We start from the raw sequence: 18,149 nt of genomic DNA on the forward strand, positions 1-18,149 counted from the left end.
ACCATGAAGAAGTTTTTACTTATGTCCAGTCTGAATTTTTCTGTTTTGCTCATTCTCTTTCTTCCTTTCACAAGACATCCTGTCAAAAGCCCGGCTCCATCTTCTTGATGGCTTTCTCACAGGTGTTGGAAGGCTACTGGGTTTCCTCTCTAAGTCTTCTTGTCTTCATGAAAGCATTGCTTCAGGAAGGTTTGGCTGGCCATAGATGAACAGAATTACTTGTTTTAGTAATCTATCTTCATATAATTTCTAGATCAATTTGAAATAACCCAAGCATTTACCACACTGAAGAAACAGTCAGGGCTTGCATTCATAATGGTCTTGACTCCTGCCTAAGCCACCTGTAAAATAGTATTGCTAAGCGGAGAGATTCTCATGCATATCTGGCTCCTGTCTATTCACCGTGATATCTAGCTGCTGGCTGATTAAATGTTAATCTGTAAATACCATTTATTTGTTATCTCCAACCAGAAATCTAAATACCTTTTTTTGATGGAGATTTTTTGGGGAAATCCGGTGCTCTACAGTGCTAGATAACATACAGATATTTCCAGGATTAATTTATAACAGACATTGTGCATCATCTCATCTCTTATTTCAAGGCATTTCCAGTCCTTCTATATAGTTATTTCAGGGTAAGATAGACATCTGCTGGTCTCCTACAGTAGCATAGCCTCTGGGAGGGTCAGGCCATGACCCAGACTTATAATAAATGCCAAAGGGTCTGTTCTCATTTAAGCTGAGCCTGCCAGGGATCTCTACACAGTCTGGGACCACACTAGTGAAACCCTTGAGTTTACCAGCTTTTGGCTTGGGCATTTGTTTCCATGTTCATCACTTCCTGGGCACTGCAGCATTCCAGAGAGCTCCAGGGAGAAAAGGACATAACCTTATGCTGAGTTTCTCTGGCTTGGAAGATGGACAAACCTAATTCAATCTCCCCTTTTCATTCCTGCTTTTTTTTATGAAAGAGGCTTTGAAGTGGAATAATGAGGTTCACACATGTAGCAATGTAAGTATGTATTGTAATATCCTCCCAACAAAAGATTTTATTGTTCTTACCTGGTTTAATCAGTCATAGGATGTGGTTTATGTCAATGTATATGCTGAGAGAACTTCAACATAGCAAAATGTTAAAACCTTGTAAATGTTGCCTGTACCAAATATACAGCTGGTAAATATGAATGCCAACAAACTGAAAATCTGCGAATGCCCAGTTACATACAGCTTGTTTAGTAGCTTCGTATAGAATTTGTTTGTCTTTTCAAAGTCCATTTTTAATAACCACACCAATCGAACTCCTGTTTTTAGATTATTTCATATGAATCACTTTTATTGTTGATTAAATCCATGTTAAATGATCTTTTCCTAATAGGTTTTCTGTTTCTTTTCCTGCATTGTTTGCTTTGAAACCTCACCAATAAGGCAAGCAATGCAACCTAGATATTTATAATAGTATTATCCATGCCTTGATTTGACACCATCACAATAAAATTGAAGACTTTTGACTAAAACTTTGTTTTCCCTTTTCCTTGAGGGAAGTCTCAGGGACCGCACTTGAGATTTTCTAAAGATTATCTTCTGTTCATTTTTTTTTGTCAGCTGATGTGCTTCATTTGATGCAAACAGTGAACTAAACAAAAACTTGTATTTGTGGGCCACCAGCAGATCCACCCAAATGCATTTATACAGATAAAGAACAGAAACAACAAGTTTTACCTCCAATACAGTAACTACAAAACTCCAGGAAATATTTTTTTCATGGAATTTGAGAAAAATAGTGTTGAAATCTTGGAATTCTTTATAACTTTTATTTGAAAAGGTTTCATGTTTTCACCTATGTGAGTGTAATCAGGAAGTAAAAATGGTTGGTTTAAATTTGGAGAACAAAATCGGAAGTAGAAGATTGCCAGATGGTAGTGTCATGCCTGAAGAAATGCAGTGTTACTGATATTTATATTTAACATGGTTCTAAAATAATTTCCTTAACTCATTTGAAGTGCATGGTTTAAAAGTCATTCAAGGAGCAAAGCAAATTCAGAACATTTCAGTATTTCCACATACAAACTGTTCAGGCTGAAATGCATACCCTGTGGAAGGATGGGTCCCTGGATCTTTGCATCCAGTTTGTCATCTAGTTCTGTACAGAGATATTTCTTCCAGAAAAACAAGTCAAAAAATTCACTCTCCATCAGACGTTTGAGAATGACAGGATCAGCCAAGGTATCTTAAACCATTTAATTACTCATTTTAGAAACACCTTATTTGTATCTATGTAAATTATACTCCTACTAATCACAATGGTATTTTTTCTGGCTTCTGAAATACAGAGCAAGGAAATCATGTCAATTATTTTTCACCTTTTATTTGGCATCTATCCATGTTTAAGAATTCTTAGGGACTGTAATAGCAATAGGAGAAATGGAGAACCCTGAATCCTTCTATTTGCTCCAGGTAATACATGTAAAGTGAGTCATTATCTTGATTGTAGACTAGGATGTTATATTGGGTATCTGTCCTTTCCAGAATGGCTCAGGTTTTCTCTGGGAAAAGCTGGATCCTACTGGGTCAGTCACATACTACAAGGGCATTGAGGGAGGAAATTATGGTAAGTGAAGGAAAAATCAAGGAGGTCGTGTTCAGCTCCGAATTCAAAATGTGTTTTGTGAGAATTCATTCCTTAGGTTTTAGACCAAATGCGCTCTGTTTAACATGGGCACAGAGCAGTGGAACAGCCGGACCCCTGAGGAACAGTCAACTTCCAAGTTCAGGTACTTTCAGGAAGTTTTGCTTTCAGCATTTTTTATTTCTAATGTTTCTGAACTCAGGTTTTATTTATTTTCTAATCAGAAGAACATTATAAGAGCAACAACAGAAGTTAGATTAGACAGTGTGCTTTGTCATCCCATCATCAAAAGGGATCTGCTCGTATTGTTATTTTGGTATATTGTATATTATGCCTTTTTACCCAGAAGCCAAATTTAATTTCTGATGTGGTAAGCCATGCTGAGTTCCCTCTTCCAGATTCAGAACTCACTCAGAAATCATGAGTCTTCCATTTACTTCTAAATGTCTATCTTTGAGTTTCTTTTTTTCCTGTGGCAAGACATAACTTCTGGGATACTGCACAGAATCTTGTTTTGTTTTATTCCTATATTGCAAACTGGCACTAGGGAAAAACAAAACAAACCCAAGCAAAATAACTTTGCAAACAGAATGCTGATTTCTGTAACTTGAAAACTATAGGTACATATTTCTGTAGCTTTTCCATGGAAACAAATATGGCAGCATCAGCTACTTACAGGCTGTTGTCTTTCACATTTTTAAAGCACACTGCTCTGCTCACCTGTATGGAACTGTGCATGTTTATGAAAATACTTTCTTAAATGTGTGCTTCATGGTTTTGCTCTTGCGTTTATCTGTAAGGTCATTCAGCTATAAAGTGGTTCATCTCCAACTCCTATTTACTCTGCAGTTTCTTCTGCACGTACAGTTGATTTTGTGGAACAACAAGCTGTACCTGACAGAAATCAGATGCAAGAGAGAAGTTCTTTTAAGATACCCTGAAAGTAATTGTCATCCTTAGCACAAAGGGAAGGCCTTCCATCAGTGATAAGTAAGTTGGACATCTCAGCTGCTTCAGATCGATTTGCTTCATAATGTTATTGCAGTGCTCAGTAATATTAATGCCACTATAGCTTCTACCTCCCAAATGTTTCACTTCAGCCAAAAAGAAACACCAGAGCCCCAAGGCTCTGTGTCCCTGCACATTGCACTTCTCTACTGAAATCTTTCTGTCCCCTGGTCCCAGACAAGTTCCAAGATGTTCTTCTGAGAGTTCTCCGCAACACTTTTCACTTTTCAGAGTGACAAGAGGCCTTCTGCTGCCAGTCAGTCATCCTCTTCAGGGTGGAGATGGCTGGCCCTAGGCAAGGCACACAGTTCACATGGCAAGTAGAGGGATTTTCGCAGATACGGATATGAATGAAACCATTTTTTCAGTGTTTTTTCTCTGAGAACTACCTTTTGTTTGAAGGTAGGTGAAAAACAATCGGAATACTGAGCAAAGGAGGGATATCAGTATCCAGAACATGTTAATGGGAGGGGAGTTTAATAACAAAATTGCAGTCCTAGCCACGTGGCCTTTTTGCTCTGTGTGTTTGTTTTCTTTCAGAAGCAGTGTGGCATAGGTGACACTTGCCATAAAGCTCTTCCTACAGAAAAATATGCAAGCCCAGCTCATTTCCAGTGCATGATAATCATTAAGGCTCCCATGAGTGAACCTCTGATAGTTTTTTAGCTAACAATTAACGTTTAGCCCTCCTTCCCCTTTATGCATTAGGATTAAAAGGGCAATACGGAGACTGAAAGCAGTAGGCATGAGTGGTTCAGTCTCTAACACTACGGACTAAAGGGTGCAGTGATCTGACAGACAATTCAGAAGCAGCAGGAAAGCCAGGCAGTGAGGGGACTGATCTCAGTAGGGTTAGACAAGAAAGAGGAAGCCTGTCTTGTGACCAGGCTGAATTCAGGATGTTTATGAGCTTTATCATGCTGCTTTCACTGGTGCCAGCAATGTTTGTATGGTACAGTCAGCAGCTATTGACTTTTCCATTTATTCAGCTCCATACTCTTCTTTGTTCTGGGAAGTCTGCTGTAATTAGAGAGGTTATAGTGTTTTCTTGTACAGAAGTCTAGTGATTAGAGTAAAGCTTTACTTATCAAGACTTTAAGAGCCTGTCCGTGACTCTATATTTCTATGACCCTCGGTAAGTCATTCAGCCACAGTTTTACTTCAGCTTTCCAGCCTGGGAAGCAATACCAGCCTCAGAGGGCTTGCATCAGGCTTCATTCAATTGACATCTTTGGATAAAAGTTGTTTTAATAGGAGAAAAACGCTATGATTCACACTCTTACTGAGCCATTAATGCTCTCCCTTGGATAGAGATGGATAGAGAAAAGATGTGGAGGGATAAAATTTGCCTTAGGCCTGATACCTGTATGTTCTGTTAGAAAATTCCCCAGGGCACTAGCTGGGAACACGGGTGTGTGATTCCTGGGTGTCCTGGGTAGCACACATCTTGGAACAGTAACCTGTTAAGTACTGAGCAGGGACTGGCAGCAGCAGAGCAGCAGCATGCCCCTCCTCACCATTCACAACCGGCAGATCAGCTGGACTCCGCTGCTGGTACTAGGATATCTCTTTTACCTCCTCCTGGGCGCCACGGTGTTCCAGCTGCTGGAGAAGCAGGCAGAGACCCACTTTCGGGACCAGTTCCAGCTGGAGAAGCTCAAGTTCCTGCAGAACTACACATGCTTGGACAGGCAAGCCCTGGAGCAGTTTGTACAGGTAAGAGGAAAAGGCTCCTGTTATTTTGGCTCAAGCATTATTTTGGTTAGAAGAAATTATATTGTTGTGGCCAAGCATGTCAGAAATTGATCTGCTGTCTCTGACATTAAAGGGCTAACTGTACAAGAGAAAGGCAGAGGTTTCTCAAGCCCATTCACATAGCTCTTTATCTTGATCTATTGCATCTTTTTCTTTTCCCAGTCATGAGATCCCAAAATATGTAAGTCTGCTGATGCACCTTTGTGCTGCCTTGCAATAATTTAAACTTCATGGTTTCCAGCTCCCTTATTAATTATGTATGGGGACAAAAAACAAGAATCAAACCTACAAGAAGTAGGTTGCCTTTCCAAGGTTCTCCAGTCCAAACCTGTGCAAATTCCGCCCCTCTTCTGTACTAGAATTTGTCTATTGCCTTTGAAAACTGTCCTGCACTTCCAGGCCCTTAAAGAAAAGATAAAGTCAACCATCAAAAACTGTGTTATCTATCAGGGCCCTGATTCTCATTCTAACCAAACTGGATACTTCCTAGGATTGAAAGGTTTAGCTGAATCTCCAGTACCCTAGAAACCTTAGGGAGAGTTCACACATGTCCACATTCTCTTTCCTCTGGCTCCATGGAGCTTCCTTAGCACTGCTGCGCCACTCTGAGAATCGCATCTTGCTGCACCTCTGCTGAATTAGATCTATTTCACTTGTAAGCTGTTCCAGACAAAACCGGCTGAGGGCACCAAATTATCATCTTCAATGCACCAAGCTTCAAAATATTTAGACTTGATAGTCCACAAGATAAATGTAAGCACAGGTACCTTCTGCTTACTTGTCATTTATACTTACTTACCTGTCATTTTTAAGACCTCTTAAGAAATTTGTCAGGATCTTACTAATAGTAGGGAATAGAAGTCTTTCCATATTAAATCTCTAACTCTGAAACTAATGCAGGAAAGCAATCATCTCTCTGTACTTTGTTAACTATATGATTAAGGAGGTCTGTTCATCATGTCAGAAGCTCCGGTCTGAAAAGTCATGGTATTCAGGCTGTGGTCAGACACAGCCACTAGGTTCAGTCCCCTCAGCTGACACCTCAGTAAGGTGTCTTGTCTTATTGCCAGCTCTTTAAACCTAAATCCTGGAATCTGACAATAGCCCAGGTTTCTTTTTGCATATCTCTGATTACTAAGTTACCACTTGTAATTCATTAACTATGGACTTGACTGTGCATGAAGCAAATTCTTGCAATTCCATGTCCACAAACTGCATTGGCTCCGCTTGGCTAAAACTGCATAACTGAGAGGTGGCCCTGAGCTGCAGCTCCTAAACTGAACAGCCTGGAGCTTTGGGAAAGGCAAATCCAAACTCTGCAACCTAATCTTTCTCTGTCAAACATACTTTTGTCAGGAAATTATGCCATTCTGAGAGCATAACTGAGAAGCAGATTCATTAAGTAAGGAGATACCTTTTTGAAATCCTGTTTTGATTGTCTATACTTTTTCAGCCTCAAAGGAACTGATCTAAATATAAAGTGAGGACCAAATCCTTGTCTATGACCACAAGTGGCTGCAATGTGCATTGGCAGGAGGACAGGAGCAGAAACGGCAAGCAGTTTTTATTGTCTCCACATCCTACTATAACTTTATGTAGGCTTCATACTCTCACTGTAAATTATAGCACATTGCTTTTACTTACTGGCTACTTCTGCTCCCAAAGGCAACAGCTGATGTTCACCAACCAGTCGACAGCTGATCTGTTCACACTCCAGCCCTAACAGCTACCTGAGCTGCAGATGCAAAGCAGCTAGGAGCCATTATAACTGTCCCACATGAACCTCTTTCTTTAGGGATGTTTCTCCTGGGCACCAGGGTGCCATTTCTTTCATCAGGTTGTACTTAAAAGCAACAATCCTGGCAAGAAATCTGGCCTTGTCAGACTATGTCTGAAGTGTTCAACATTCAACATTGTCTTACTCTACCATGTTGGCTTTCATGATGTGAATGTAGCTTCTCTGAACTCTTGTGCATTGAAATGGGTAGAACTGACAAGCGTTCCTTAAAGGGATGAATTAAACCTGTGATTATTTTAAACATTTTCAAAGGCTCACACCTCAGTTGCTTGTGTGTGTTCCTTCTAGCCAGTAAATAAAATAGTCAGCTCTAGATAATTTGACATGTCAAATTCTTCCTAAGAACAGGATTTTAATGGATAATGTAAAGTTCTTTGTCATACTGAAAAGAAACTCTGCTGACACTTCAGTCATGAGATCACATGTGACAATACCTAGCAGCCCTACCTGACGGGCTAGACCAATGCTGTGGGAGATTTTGCTGAAGGAATAACAGTAGCTATTGAACTTACGATACTCAATCCACCAGCCCTGATCAGCTAATATTGCAGAACCCATGACAAATTAGATACCTCGTATGAATATGTTCATCAGATAAGCAGTCCTTCTGGTAGTGGTCAACATTTGAATTGAGAAAGAGTATCTTTGGTCTCCTACTCCTGGAACCAACTAAAGCTGGAGTTGCTGTTGAATTTTTCTCATGTCTTGCATCATACAAAAGTCTCTAGAAGAAATGAACAAGTAATTCCTTCAGGCATTTGGCAAAATTATGAAGGCTGTGACCTGGTTTATAACAAATAGAGATTCTTGAAACCCCAGCTGCTGAGCAGAGGGCAACCAGTCTCCTTCAGAGAAATCCTCAGGGAGAGCAAAGGAACACAACCTTCACTAAGGCAGCTAACAAGATTTGATACATAAATAGGAGCAGCATTTCTTTTGCAGAGAGGGGTTTTGGTCATCTGGTGAGAGCTCTCTGGAATAGCATAGAATATTTCATTAGCTAACTTTCAGACTAGGAGAAGCCTAATATTCATTGAAAATTATTGGGAAGTCATGGCCCAAAACAGAAATTCATCCTCACTAGTACTTACGTGGAGGAAACGGAAACAAGCATGTTCCCCATGCCCCTCCCCACAGACACAACCATACATTTACACATACCCAAATTAAAAACTGGACTGTGATGACTAGACCAGGGAAGGAGAGAAGAGGAACTGCCATTATTTTTTTTATGGCATAACCTCAATTTCTTTTCCCAGTTTGATCACTCTGGGAACTCCCTCCACTGCCTTCCCCTTAGCCTTCAGCTGCCTATGGAACCCATCTTACTTCACTGGCCAGTTGTCCAGTGATAAGAGTTCAAGTTTCTGGCCAGCTCTATTTCCAAGTTTTGACATGTCAGCACAAGGCCATTTCAGTCAAACTCTACCCTGTTACCTATACTTTTTACTGCTTTGCTTGCTCAAGATGGAAAGAAATATTTATTTCTCTCTTTTTTTCTGACATTTTTCCTGATTTGGCCTAATGGCTTGCTCATCTTTGTTCCTTTGACCTCTTCTGCCTCAGGTCCTCATGGAAGCATGGGAAAAAGGGATCAACCCAGAAGGAAATTCTACAAATCCCAGTAACTGGGACTTCAGCAACTCCTTCTTTTTTGCAGGAACGGTTGTCACCACTATAGGTGAGGTACCTTCTTTCCTTATAAATTGGGGTTTCCTCCAGCTGTCCTGTAAAGCCCCCAGAAACATGTGACTGGTGCACAGAATACATCTGCAAGACAGTCCTGACTACTGTGGGTTATGGTTTTCTATTGGTTTCCATTTATACCTGTTATTCTTCTGTATCCGGCATATTATACCGGCAAAAAAATCCAAGTGCCTGCCTGGTACATGCAATATCATTTCATACATGCACAGCACGTCTTGAGGTTGCTTTGAAGCACTAAGTTGCACTCACCCCAAAATCAGAGGCCTATAGAAAATTACAATAGTCTTTCAAGTAATATTTTCGTGTTAAATTTTCTGTTAGTAGTAGTGAATCCACAGAGCTCCATCGTAAGATACGGTAATTTGCAGGGAGATTTAATTGCAGAAAATCATAGGTCCGCAGGTTCCTTAGCGTAGTTGAGCTTCCAAGCCTAGGAACTTCCCACGATGGCCTGCAGCATTCTCATGTAGCTGTTTTCTTCTTTTTTTCTAGGTTATGGTAACCTGTCCCCCAGCACGGTGGCAGGGCAGATCTTCTGTGTGTTTTATGCCTTATTCGGAGTGCCCCTCAACCTGGCCTTCCTTAACCAGCTGGGAAGAGGACTCAATGCCCACCTGATGACCCTGGAAAGATGGGTGCAAAAGCCAGGCCGTGCCCAGGTACAGTGTCTATCTATCATTTCTTTCCACTATTTTAAAACTAATTAAAGTACTCTTCTCAGATAGGTACTGTTGCAGCTAGATTGGATTTCCTTGTGCGTGCCTACATTTTTCTGAAGCACAGCAATTACAGTCCCCTCTATATCAGAAAATTGATATGCTCTATTTATCTACAATGGTTTTAAAGCAATTTGCTTTAGGGACTCTAGATATACCTTTTTAAAACCCAACTCAGCAAAACTGTTAAGCAGTCATGGCCTCAGTTTGGAGCAGGGTCCTTAAGCTCTGGTGCCCTTAGCAGAATAAATGCACATGCACACATTGCTGAATCCAGCTCCTTTTATCTAGCCCATGCTAGCATCTGTCCAGAATCTAGCTCTACACTGTGGAAAGGCAACTTGTTTTTATTGGCCTGCTAATTTGACTTGAATTACCTTCCCTGATTGTGCCAGCTATTTAGCACTTCCTTCCTTTTCTTTTCTTGAAATGTAAATAAATACTCCTTCTCCTTAGTTCTAGTTTATCGGTGAATTGAACTAGTCCAGATGTACTGGAATAAAGGCAGCGTTGATAACAGAAAAGACATGAAGGTCGTTCATAACAAAGCTAGTACACGTTTCTGGATAAAGGTTCAATTAATTGATCCCTTTTGTTAGGGAAAAGGGAGAGTAGGTGTGTTAGATATGTTGAAACATTTCAGAGTTCTTGCACAAGTTTTTTTCTCTTCTCAGTTTGTAAAAACCTCTGAGTCACTGCATCCTTTACCTACTGGTATAGCTGGGAAAGCTATAAAGGTGCTGTCAAATGCAGACTTGGTTTATATGAGCAAGAAGTTCTTTAGCTGCATAACCTACGTCTGTTCCCCAAATACATGCAGCTCTACCACCAGCAGGATTTTCATGCTAGTATAACTGCATCTTTCCTGAGATTTGCAATAGCACCTCAGGGGGGTGATCTTTTTTTTTTTTTTTCTTTTCACTTCCTGAATTAACAACTTATTTCTGGCAGAACTCCTATGATCAGACAAAACTTTGGACCTGTATCTGCTTGTTCACTCTGAGAAGCCTCATCATCTCCTTTTAAACACAATTTAGTCATGCTTTTGGAAATTAATTACAATCGGTTCTTCTTCATTCCTGACTTACTGTCCCTTATGTTATAGGTTTGTACCAGAAAGTTCCTAAAAGCCAGAATAAAAAGTAATATTGTGCATTTCAACATAAAATTTTATGCAAACTTCATTATCTAATTAAATGCTATCACACTTCCTGAATGAACTAAATGAGAACAGATATCACCTATAACCATGTCAATCAGTAATTTTTAAATGCTTTGCAAATGAGGTAAGTATTATTATACAGCTAGAGAGACATGGTACATAATCTAGAAGTGATTTGTCAAAGTCAGTCACCCATTAGGCTCACGCCAAGTCTCTCAAGCTCACCGGAGTATTTCACGTGTGAGCAGAAAGAGAAAGAAAAACATGATACCTGGGCCTTCTACTTTTTATAGAGTGGTTTGGCTCTTCATCCAGTCACAATAGACCCATGCATAGAAAAATCATACTCTGGTTTGAATGCCCTTGAGGGCATTTTTAAACAATTGCAATGAGTTTGCATCAGCCCACACATCACTAGTCAAAAGTTCTCTAGACTGTGTAGCCTGGAAATCCATGAGTTCCTGATCCACAGTGCTAAACTCCTAAAATCCCCTGTCATGACCCATTCCCTGACCATTCTGTGTACCTATCTATTGCAGCCACATATGCTGTAACTTATCTCCCAGAAGGCAGACGTTTGTACTGAGAGACACAGATCTGCCCTGTGCTGACAGAAAACAGTTCTGCTCTGAATGCTTGTAAGTGAAAAAAGCAGGCAAACTGACTTCACTTAGATTTCATCCAAACATATTTTTGGCTGAGCTCTTGCAAGCCACTATATAAATCTTTGGAAGCAGCCATGGTGAAGAGAACCCTAATTTGTTCTTGCCAATCTTTCTATCACAAGTTATGCAATACTTGGTGATTTTTCTTCAAAGACAGGAGCCAACTGATTACAAGAGCATCTCCACTTGAACAGAAATAGTGAAGTGAGTATTTCATTCCTATGGTTTCCATAATAAGTTTGAAAATATGACTTGAACATACTTAAAAACTCATTGCAAAGAGCTTTAAAAAAATCATCCTTTCTTTCCTGATTTTGACTTTTTTTGATTCAGGATTTGATACAATATTTATGTGCAGGGTAAAGAGTGAGGTCAGCCTGTAGTGTATGAAAGTGTTGGCTCATCCTTCCTTTTTTGGATATTGCTCCCAGGTGGAGTGGGTTTGTGATTCAAAAGCAAAACAGACCTAGCAATTTCCACTAGACAACTTCTCCGTGCTGTTTAACTGCCATCTTTCTTTTATCTTTCAGGTGGTTCAAACACTGGCAGTAGCCATCTTCCTGACTGCTGGGACCTTGCTTTTTCTAGTATTCCCACCATTGGTCTTCAGTTACGTAGAAGGCTGGAGCTACGGAGAAGGTTTTTACTTCACCTTCATCACTCTGAGCACCATTGGATTTGGGGACTACGTAGTAGGTAATAAAGAAGGTGAACTGGATTGAGCTTTGCTGAAATCAGTTACTCTAGTATAAAGCTAAATACAGAGAGCACAGATATCCATTTCACTGTAAATGTGCTACAACAGCGAGCTGAGCCAGACAGGCAATACTGAGCTAATACATTAAACGGCATAGGCATTTTTCCCTTGGCAGCTAAGCTGAGAGTCACCAAACTCTTTTCACGTATGCCACTGAACACCCATTGAACAGTGACTATATCCAAACTGGTACGAATGTGATCCATGAGTGACAGGTGAAATATAAATGAAATCTCTTTGTCAGCGTTAAGCCTTTGAACCACCCTCTCCTAACAGTCATCTGTTTCAGCAAGTGCCTACCATTTCCCAGTAAGTGATCAGTACTTACAAGGAGGAGAACATTACCAACAACCCTGGGATGCCTGTGAAAGAAAACAAAGGCAATGAGATTCCATAGCCTTTAGAGATCTAGGATGAGACATAGCAGAGACGCGTGAAGGGGTATTTTTCCACCCACTTATCTGAACAAATGTTCTTAACAGATTATGTATAGTGTGTTTATTTGTTAAAAACACTAGGGTCTGTTACATCACAAGTAGTACTATTCCTCTCCTAAAGGCCCTAAATATGCCCCCAAAGGAGATAAAAACCCATTCCTTGCTGAATCTGGGCACTGTGGAATTTCATGATGATCTGGATGACAGAGACTAAATGGATGGCTGGAGTGCTGTCCTGTGCCTGTATCAGCTGCACCAATTGTGCTTGCTATGAAAATATAAACTGAAGATTAAGATTCCTATAACCACTTACCTAAAATGGCTGCACTTCCCATATGATATTCTCCAGGTGATTTTGAACCCTGGTTAGTGAGGTATATCACCCTACAGAAAGCAATTGCTATATCACTGAGGTAATAAAATGTATCTCTCTAAATCACCTGAGGTCCCTGGAGTATCTCTTGAGTAAAATATGGCCAATATGGATTCAGCATTGGTTTTCCAAGATGGTTTTTTTCTTTGTCAGTGGCTAGGAACACTCAATTTTGCACATCCCTGATTAACTTTAGATACAACTATTCTTATTACATAACCTCGGCTTCAGAGTTTTGATGCCAACTGGGCTAAGCTTAACCGGATTGTTGGAACACAAAAAAAAAAAAAAAAAAAAAAAAAAAAGAGAGAGAGAGAGAAAAAAAGAAGAATGCTCATAGATTACACCAACTTGTTAAACATATGCTTTTGCAGGGGGTGGAGAGGGTGTATGAGTATGTGTGTTGTTTGGCAGACCAAAGCTGTCAAGATTAACATGCAAAGTTTCCTGGATTTTTCAGGCACAAACCCCAACAAGCACTATATCCCAGTGTACAGGAGCCTAAGTGCAATTTGGATTGTTTTTGGCTTGGCCTGGCTGGCTCTGGTCTTCAATGTGGGAGCTGACTTGATGGAAAAATTCCTTCAGCTAAAGTGGCACAAGCCTGGCTTAAGCTTGGCAGAAGGAGCCACCACCAAATTGGAAGATGAACCTGAACAACCTAGAATCCACATCCCTAGCTGAGCAAGGTACACAGAAAGCAGTCTTGAAAACCTATCTTTTATCTATATCTCACACTAAGCAGGCCCAGTGGATAAAGGACTAAAGCGCAGGTTGTGGACTGTTTCCTAAGGAGTAATGTTTCAGATGCATTGGAATTTCCACACACTATGCAGGCATCAGCCAATTACAACCTACAAAGAAGTAGCACGCATGGTAAAACAACTGTCCCAGGATTCATTTTACACTTCTCACTCAACAAAGGCAAATTCCCCTGAAGTAATCAGTTATTATCCTCTCTCTTTCTCTAGTGGAATTCAGTTCTTATGGTCACTCATTTTCAAAAAATCCAGAGTGACTGCCTCCCAGCTCCAATAAGAAGCCATGTCACCAAGAATCTCAAGTGGAAAAAGTCAGGTACAGAAATCTTTCTTCATTTCCAGTCAGAAAACAAACAAAAAAATAGAGGAATATCGACAGTAATGACCATCTGCTTAATGACATCCATCCAATTAAGATTCATTTGATACTGTCTGAAATCAGCAGCTTTCATATAAAATGATAACATTTCTTTAGTTCCTGGGCTAAAATGTTTCTCTCTTACATTGTGCAGAAATTATGTGTCTCTCCAGCACTGCCTGGACTGTTACAATTCATTTCAGAACAAACTGACAGCTCAAAGCAGGCCCTTATCCTTAACACTGTTCATTTCACAGCCACTTGAAAACAGCACTTTAAACTAAATCTAAATGCATCCAGACTTTCTTATTTCCAGCCAGATCACAAATATTACTTGAGTCTGGCGTTTGCTTTGGGCCAGTTCATTGAAGAATTATCATGTACCATACAGAGCTGGTGCTGTCCATTTACCTCTAAATAAGGCTGATGAAAGCCTCTCGTGTTAAATCTGATCCTCAGTCATCTGCATAGTGTCACCACGAGAAAAAGGGCGTTTGGTTTTATCATAGTTATTGTAAGTCAAAAGTAGCAGCAGCCATCTCCAAAGAAGCAGAAAAGCCAAAGGACATATAAGTACTTAATAACAAAGTAGTCACTGAGATCTAAAACCATAGTCATACTCTGTATTAAAATAAACTATAGAAACTTGATAAAACTATTATCCTTTCATTGAGTTCCATACTAGATTGTTTATAACCATCACTAACACATTCCATGGGTATGCATGTAATTATGTACATACTGCTATTTATTCAGTATGTTTATAACTCACAGTAACCATCAATTAATCCTCTTAGACTCACTTATAAGTGAAACTTTAATGTAAAGTGTGAGTGAAATATGACTAGGCATGTATGGGATGTATGGGCATGGCTGGCAGGCTGCAGTAACATCAAACTTTCAGCGCCTGCTTCGATTTTGGGGGAGTGTCCGTAAAGCATGTGGGGACGTGTGTAGGTCACATCTCTTCCTGCATGCTTTCTGTGCTAGATTTTTACTTCTGAAGAGGGTTGTTCTTACATCTAACTTGGTGCTTGTTTTCTTTGCTAGTTGCTGACTGCTGCATAGTACAGTGTGGCTGCTCAAACCTGAGATGCTGGCATATAAGAATGCCAGCTATGGTTTACTCAACTCATTTCAAAACTGAGTTTTAAAATGCTTATCCCATCTAAGATTTCCCTCATGTCTTACCACTAGCTACCTCACAGATTTTATCTCCTCAGTTTTTGCACTGATCTTTCTCTATGCCCTCAGCTATTCCTATAAATGTGTGCAACAGCTTTCTTTGTAGCCTCTGTCACAGAGAGCAGCCAACTCTCTCCTGTCCCGCTTTTTGTATCTTTGCAAATCTCATGGGAAGCCTTCCCTCTCAGTATTGTCTATTCTTTGGACATAACATTTGCACATGCACTTGTTAACATCGTCACCATCGCTGTACTCTGTACCTGCCTTGTGTCAACACTACAAGACATTTCAGGCCTGTTTGTATGAAAGACAAAACTAAAGTTCTGCTGACTTTTGCATCTAACCTCTTCCCTTCACCTTGCCTTTTGCCATGCCTTACTTACTTATCTAGCCACAGCCAGCCACAAAACATGCGTTAGTCTAAAGGTGATCCTATGCAGTGTTTTACATCATGCTGCATGCCATAAAAAATGATAATGAGGTTTATCAGGATAGAAAGCATGCATGCACCATTTACTGGCAAAGTGTTTGTTAAAATCATTCTTACCTGAGATCTGAGAGCAGGGAGTCTGCACTGTTTTTACTGCAGTCCAGAAAATTGCTCCTGTATCTGATACCGATTGTGCAAAGTAGCAGCATGGTGAGACTATCTTCTGAATTTTTTGCTACTGCTACTTTTAGTAAGGCTAAGAGTAGCTGCAGCAGCTCTCAAGCTGTCTGCCGGAAGACTCAGAAAGACACCTTAAATCAAGCATATGGCCATGCTGGAACAGAAGAGAGAAAGCTACTGATGACCTCCCCTGTGTTACACGAGTGATAGAAATTTCTTGCTCACTTTGTCAAGTTTTCAAGATCCTGAAAAGATCCAAAAGATCATGCACATCTGTAATCAAAGTTACTTTGAGATACATGCTGGGAGCACTGGCCAATTTCTTGAGCGTGAGTGGATCAAGTGCTTTCTAGCACCCTTCCTCCCTCTAACAAAAATGAAGTCAACAAGTATCAACTGATCAGCTAAGAAAAATGACTTGGAAGAACTGTGCAATCACAAGGGCTTGCTAGGAGACAGAGGAGTGCACAAAAGGGACTCTTCTGCTCTTTTATTAACCCATTTTACCAGTGGTGCAATCCTGCACAGCATGGAGATCACACAACCTGCTACAAGATGCTCAGCTCAGATCCATGGAAAACTGCAGTTCTGAAGCCTCTGAATGTAGCTCTGCAGCCTGTGGCAGAAGTGATGGCCCAGGCACGGTTCATCTGTGATTTGGAAAAGTCACACATTGTCCTGAGCAGCTACCACCTGTAGTCCAGGGCAGGGCAAGAAGCAAGTGTCCTTCCAGGCTTGCACTTACCCTCTAAGCCTACTTAGCAGGCCCTTCCTCATCCTCAGATATTACTGGTACCTTCCAGACAACACCAAAATATCATCTGCAAATATTTGAGCCGTTCTCTGTGGAGGTGTAAATAGAAGGCTGACACACGAGTGACATTTCTGAGTATATTCAAGAAAATCAGCCATTAAAATATTATACGATTCTGTGAAGATTTGTGGTGAATATTGATCCCTTCTAGCACGCATGTGGTTGATGTCCCGGGTTATCCCAGTCTTGCTTGTAATTACAAACACTGAGTCTTACCTGTAATTTTTTTTTACATATTTTATCTTTAGTATAAACATTAAATGCTGTTTAGTCCATAGTGTTTCAGGTTGGCTATACCTAGTGTGCTTTGTATAAACTATCTGATTATAATGCAGCTAAAATATCAAAATGAAGCTCAAAAGTATCCTTTTCCTGATCTTATATGAAAGAGGAGACTTGAGTACATATACTTTTTAGTACCTTTGCATCTTCTCTTTCTTATATATTTTTATAGAAGCCTTTTTTCTTTTCCATTTTAAGCAGAATGATATCTTGAAACTGGAATTGGTCTATCCTTTACATATTTTTTTTTTCATCTTGCCAGTAAAAGCATGAGTTTATGTAGAAGAATGAAGGTAGTTGGTTGATTAGCATTGATATATGTGGCTGTGGCCTTGCCTCAGGGGCAGTGGGTTGATTGACATGGACGATGTGCAGCTGTAACTTGTTCCGCTAAGTGGTTAAATAGCCCTGAGGATGGGGGGGGGGGGGGGGGGGGTGTGTGTGTCAGATGGAGGAGGAGCAGTGTGGTCTGACCTCTGGAGGAAGGAGATACAGTACAGGGGATAGAATCTGACAAACGGTAAAGCCTTGTCACAGTTTATTGGTTTGATTGTGCTGCAACAATTGGTGCCCTGTGTGAGGCCCTTCAGATTATGAGACAGTGTAATGAGCGGTGACAGCAGTAATGGCTGTGCCAGGGGACATTTGAAATTTTGAACAGTGATGGCAGTGCCCAACGTATCGGAGACAGGTGAGGATAGCCTGTGATCCAGATCACGTTGAGATAGGCAGAGAGAGCCTGGGGATCTGGATCAGACACTGGTAAAGGTGAGCCGTTGGGATCAAAAAGAAGGAAGCCTTACTGCCGTGGAGTTAAGAGGCTGAGGGCAGTAAGTGGTTGGGTGGCTGAGGAAGAGAGATGAGGAAGAAGCAGAGAGAAGAGAGAGAGCGTGGCCTGGATGAGGAGAGACTAGGAGAAGGCAGAAGAGGGACTGGCATGAAGAGTATCTTGGTATGTGATGGTAAAAGACCTTGTTGTGGCTGATAGTTTTGATAGTGCCGCAACAAGTTTATGCAAAGCACCTCCCAGAAGAACATAAACTAGCACATTATCAGAGCTATTCCAGTGATACAATACCTGTTTGAAGGCTGACTGATTTGTCATAGCATGGACATTCCTCAGCAAAGAAAAAAT

At 40.6% G+C, this 18,149-nt stretch overlaps 1 protein-coding gene across 1 annotated transcript; it reads left to right on the forward strand.

Annotated features, from left to right (window-relative positions):
• The first annotated feature begins 5,061 nt into the window (after positions 1–5,061).
• On the forward strand, positions 5,062–14,436 carry LOC130157607 (potassium channel subfamily K member 16-like). The gene is made up of 5 exons (XM_056357446.1): positions 5,062–5,350; positions 8,754–8,868; positions 9,387–9,553; positions 11,968–12,133; positions 13,465–14,436. The coding sequence occupies exons 1-5, from the start codon at positions 5,138–5,140 to the stop codon at positions 13,686–13,688; spliced, it is 885 nt and encodes a 294-aa protein (XP_056213421.1). The 5' UTR covers positions 5,062–5,137; the 3' UTR covers positions 13,689–14,436.
• The last annotated feature ends 3,713 nt before the right edge of the window (positions 14,437–18,149 follow it).

The sequence above is a fragment of the Falco biarmicus genome, chromosome 12 (assembly GCF_023638135.1).
Source record: "Falco biarmicus isolate bFalBia1 chromosome 12, bFalBia1.pri, whole genome shotgun sequence".
In the NCBI taxonomy this organism is placed as follows: Eukaryota; Metazoa; Chordata; class Aves; order Falconiformes; family Falconidae; genus Falco; species Falco biarmicus.

What these genes read in the sequence shown, in the direction of transcription:
- LOC130157607 (XM_056357446.1), top strand. Translation starts at nt 5,138, where the DNA reads ATGCCCCTCCTCACCATTCACAACCGGCAGATCAGCTGGACTCCGCTG. An exon ending in CCCTGGAGCAGTTTGTACAG is followed by an intron (nt 5,351 to 8,753) that starts GTAAGAGGAAAA and finishes CTTCTGCCTCAG; the next exon opens with GTCCTCATGGAAGCATGGGA. An exon ending in AACGGTTGTCACCACTATAG is followed by an intron (nt 8,869 to 9,386) that starts GTGAGGTACCTT and finishes CTTTTTTTCTAG; the next exon opens with GTTATGGTAACCTGTCCCCC.